General features: G+C 41.6%; 1 protein-coding gene across 1 annotated transcript in view; it reads left to right on the top strand.

Moving 5' to 3' along the window:
* Positions 1-5,000, top strand: part of LOC122262940 (solute carrier family 2, facilitated glucose transporter member 8) — a 9,238-nt gene extending 4,238 nt beyond the window's left edge. The window contains exons 3-6 of the mRNA XM_043031171.2: positions 1,328-1,460; positions 2,974-3,182; positions 3,449-4,264; positions 4,595-5,000. Of these exons, the coding sequence (XP_042887105.2) occupies positions 1,328-1,460; positions 2,974-3,182; positions 3,449-4,264; positions 4,595-4,849 (1,413 nt within the window). The 3' untranslated portion in view covers positions 4,850-5,000. The remainder of the gene's footprint in view (positions 1-1,327; positions 1,461-2,973; positions 3,183-3,448; positions 4,265-4,594) is intronic.

The raw sequence follows: 5,000 nt of genomic DNA, 5'->3' as shown, positions 1-5,000 counted from the left end.
TTAATTCTTTAACTATCATAAATGGATTGCAATTACATCGTTATGGTTCTTTGTTCTGTGTCGCTTTGCTTTTGTTTATTCTTTTTTTTTTTGCCTCATCCGGTCGCTTGTCCTCTAATTATGCTTTCTCTCTCTCTCTCTCTCTCTCTCTCTCTCTCTCTCTCTCTCTCTCTCTCTCTCTCTCTCTCTCTCTCTCTCTCTCTCTCTTTCTCTCTCTCTCTCTCGCCCTCTCTCTCTCTCCCTCTCCCTCTCTCTCTACTCCTCTCTCACTACCCACTCTAACATACCTCTCTCTCTCTTTCTCTTCTCTCTCTCATTCTCTTAAAAATAAACCCTCTTTTCTTCATCTTTTCTTCCACTTTTTACTCTTTTCTTATTTGTCTCTGTATTTGTCTCTTTCTGTTTTCTTCCCGGTTCTCTGTCTCGCCTGGTTTATCTTATCATATCATCACAACCATCAAATTTAATGATGTGAATAAACATTTCTAAACGTAAATCTGCTGAATGCTGATAAGGATAATGATGATGATGATGATGATAACGATAATGATGATGATGATGATAAGGATAATGATGATAATAATGATGATACCGATAATGATGATGATAATGATGATAAGGATAAGGATGATGATAATGATGATAACGATAATGATGATGGTAATGATGATAACGATAATGATGAAGATAATGATGATAAGGATAATGAGGATGCTAATGATGATGAGGATAAGGATGATGATAATGATGATGATGATGACAGGGATGATGATCATGGTAATGAGGATGATAATAATAGCAATAATTATAATGATAATATTTATTCTAACGATAACAATGGTATTTATGATAATGGTAATACTTCTACCTCTAATATTAATAACAATCATTATCATAATGATAATGATTATACATAAAACAGTAATAAGATATAAAAATTCAATAAAAAAGATCAGTCAATAGAAATAGCCTCTAGGCCCCCCACACACCACACACACACCACTCCCCACTCTCACCAAGTCAGTTTATGTTTTTTCCCTGAATAATAATAAATAATAAATAAATAAGTAAATAAATAAATAAATAATAAATGATAAATGGATAGATAATGCATAAATAAATAATAAATGATGAATGGATAAATAATGCATAAATAAATAATAAATGATGAATGGATAAATAATAATAAATAAATGATAATAAATAATAAATGAATTAATAAATAAAAATAAATAATAAATAAATAAATAAATAATAATAAATAATAAACAAATAGATAAATAAACAATGAATAATAAATAAGGCTAAATTTCCTCTCCTTCCGCAGGTGTTGGCTTGCGTGGCGGCCGCCCTAGGAACGCTGTCTTCCGGAGCTGTCAACGGCTGGTCAGCTGGGACTTTAACTTCTCTCGATGCTGACCCGGACATCACGATGGGAACTGCAGAGAATGCGTGGATGGGTGAGTAAATTTGAGTGAGTAAGTGAGTGAGTAAGTTTGCAATAACCTCGAAATGCTAACTTCTCCATTAGATAACACGGGTTTAATGATGGGAGTCGTTGAGACTGCGTGGTTGGTCGGCCGTTGTTCCGGGTTGTGTAACGTCGTCGGAGAATTTTCGTGTGAGAGTTTTTTTTGGAGTAATTTATGCTTCGGTTTAATTGCGGTTGTTTTTCTTTTTTGTGAGTGCGAGTGTGATTATTTCATTGTTGCGTTCATGAGAGCAACTTCATGCACTTGTGATTGTTTGATAATGGTGTGGATTGAAGGAAGAATTGTGACAAGGCCGATAGGATTATTGCGAAATAGAAAAAGAGAAGATGAGGGACTTGCGACATTAATGTTTCGTATTAGGTAATGTGCACACAGGCACATGCACGCGAATACACGCATGCATAATGCACATGCACACGGTATGAACAACCACACACACACATATGTATATGCATATATGTATACACGCGCGCACACTCACACACACACACACACACATACATACATATATATATATATATATATATATATATATATATATATATATATATATATATATATATACATATATATAAAGACTCATCACAAAATGTCCACTGTCGAGTTACATTTTGCGACCTTTTTTGCAGAATAAAACGCAATATGCTTCAATCTATTCCCATTAAGTATTCGGCAGTTCTCTCTTTGCAACACACTTTGATCATCTTTTTTTCCATTGGTAGTGCCTGTTTATTCCATTATTCCATCACACACTGAATTAATATTTTATCATCGGAGGCACACATAAACACACACAAACACACACATACACACACACACACACACACACACACACACACACACACACACACACACACACACACACACACACACACGCGCGCGCGCGCGCGCGCTCACTCACACACAAACACACACACACACACAAGATGTTATGTCACCTCACTCCTCCTTAAAAGCTCTTATATAGATAAAAGTTCAGCCATTCAAGTGTCGCTGAAGTCTATACTTGTCAAAAAACCCTTAGAGGTTCGTATGTTGGCAGAAGGTTGTCAAGAAAAAAAAAAAAATATATATATAGTGTATATAAACGTCTCTCTCTCTCTCTCTCTCTCTCTCTCTCTCTCTATATATATATATATATATATATCAATTTATATATTATATATATATATATATATATATATATATAAATATATATATATATATATATATATATATATATATATATATATATATATATATATATATATACACATAAGTGTGTGTAATATATATTCATGCATGCATTATATTTCATTAATTTTACGACCACTTAACCAACCTCTATATTTCGAGTGCGATAACCTAATGGCTGCAAAACCAGTCCCGCGAACAGAAACCCAACTTGAATCTCAGCTGCAAGAGTCAACCCTTAACAATAATTCCAATCATTTTCCCTTTTAATTAATACGCAAAATTTCCACCTTCCTTTGCCTTCCAGCGAGCATCATCTCCGTGGGCTCCCTCGCCGGCAGCGTGGTGGCAGGCAGGGTCATGGACAAGCTAGGTCGCCGAACGACCCTGCTTGCGATGGCTCCCCTGCTGCTCTTGGGATGGCTCACGATGGCGCTGGCTCCCAACTTTGCGGTGGTCTTGACGGGGAGGGCCGTGTGCGGCTTGGCCACGGCTTTCTTGTTCTCCACCGGCCCGGTCAGTTAGTTGGCTGTGGGGCAATTGGCTGTGTTGCTGGGATCGATAATTATCTTTCGATTCCCTGTGTAATAAGTAGGAATTGCCTGTGTAATAAGTAGGAAATAGAAAATTGGTATCACTTTAGTAATCACAATAACGGCTTCGTGCTATAACGCAACATTATGAATGTACTGCATTTGCCTTTTCTGGCTGCAATGCTCTTTTCACAAAGGACAGTCCCGCCCCCGCCCATCGCGACGTCATCGTCTCTCCCGCCCTTGCAGGTGTACTGCAGCGAGATCCCCGAGGCGCGGATGCGCGGGCGGCTGGGCTCCGTGCCGTCCCTCTTCATCACCTTCGGCGTCGTCCTGTCGTACTTCGCGGGCGCCTTCTTCTCGTGGCGCGTCAGCTGCTACGTCTGCTGCGCCCCCGTCCTTATGATGTTCCTGGCGATGCTCTTCGCGCCGGAGACGCCCTACTGGCTGCTGCTGAAGGGGAGGAGGGAGGACGCGGAGAAGGTCCTCCGGAGACTCAGAGGCCCCGAGTACAACTTCGACGACGAGATCGAGGAGATGGAGAGGAAGATGACGTCCGTCGGGAAGAAGATGGAGTACCGCGAGTTGTGGCGTCCGCGCACGCGCAAGCCGTTCCTGATCTCGCTGTTCATGATGACTCTACAGCAGGTGAGCGGTGGGAACGTGCTCATGATGTACACGGGGACCATCTTCCTGTCCGCAGGCGTGCTGAACCACAAGCTCGCCACCGTGTACACCGGCATCGTCCAGATCATCTTCACCGTGCTGTGCGTGCTGCTCGTGGACCACTTCGGTCGGCGCCCCTTCATCGTGCTCTCGACCAGCGTCATGGGCGCGTCGACCATAATGCTCGGCGTCTACTACCTCATGAAGGACGTGGTGGGCGTGGCGTGGCCGAGCTGGGTGCCGCTGGCGACGGTGCTGGTGGCTGTGTCCGGCTACTGCCTCGGCTGCCGCACCCTGCCCTGGCTGCTCTCGGCTGAGCTCTTCAACACCACCATCAGGTCCACAGCCAACACGGCCAGCCTCTTCTACAACCGCCTGCTCAACCTCATAGTCATCCAGGTATTATTAGAAGCGTACAAGGGATTTACAATTGGGCAGTTAAACAAACAGCCCACTTAGTTTTGCAAGGAGAGTTCAAACAAATGCATTGACATAAAAAAATAGAAAAATAGAATAACAAACAAATTAATTAACATAGCAGAACATTCTCTTATATATATATATAATTAACATAAATTAAGATAAAAAAAATAGATAAAAAAAAACAAATTAATTAACCTAAAAGAACATTCTCTTCCATATATAACATGCGTATCAATCACCATTAATTACAAGTATGCCCAAATCCATACCTTTTCCTAAATAAAAGAAACCACCATTGCTCTCCAGGTATACCCATTCTTCGCAGAAGCGGCAGGAGCTTACACCGTATTCTTCGTACACGGCGGCTTATGCCTGCTGTGTGCCCTCGGGTCCCTCCTGCTGGTGCCGGAGACCAAAGGGAAGAGCCTCGAACAGATCCAGGAGTTCTTCGAAGGACAGGCTGCCAAGAAGTCGGCTCCTGATGACGTCGAGAAGCCGAGTCCTGTAGGAGAGGCGGCTGGAACAGGACGAGGGAACCGCGGTTTTCAGAAGGATGTTTGATGAGACAAAAGAGTATTTCATGTATTCATATATATATATATGCGTGTGTGTGAACGAATGAGTGAAAGAGTGTACGAATGAGATGCATCACGAGGGAAAAAAATATGGAGAAACATTGGCTAGAGCGGCACTCAGAGAGCCTCGGTCTAGC

Source organism: Penaeus japonicus, unplaced genomic scaffold (assembly GCF_977035675.1).
Source record: "Penaeus japonicus unplaced genomic scaffold, GWHDUDI00000001_assembly GWHDUDI00000006, whole genome shotgun sequence".
Classification (NCBI taxonomy): Eukaryota; Metazoa; Arthropoda; class Malacostraca; order Decapoda; family Penaeidae; genus Penaeus; species Penaeus japonicus.
The sequence above is the reverse complement of the archived record's forward strand: the minus strand, read 5'-3'. Positions and strand labels throughout refer to the sequence as shown.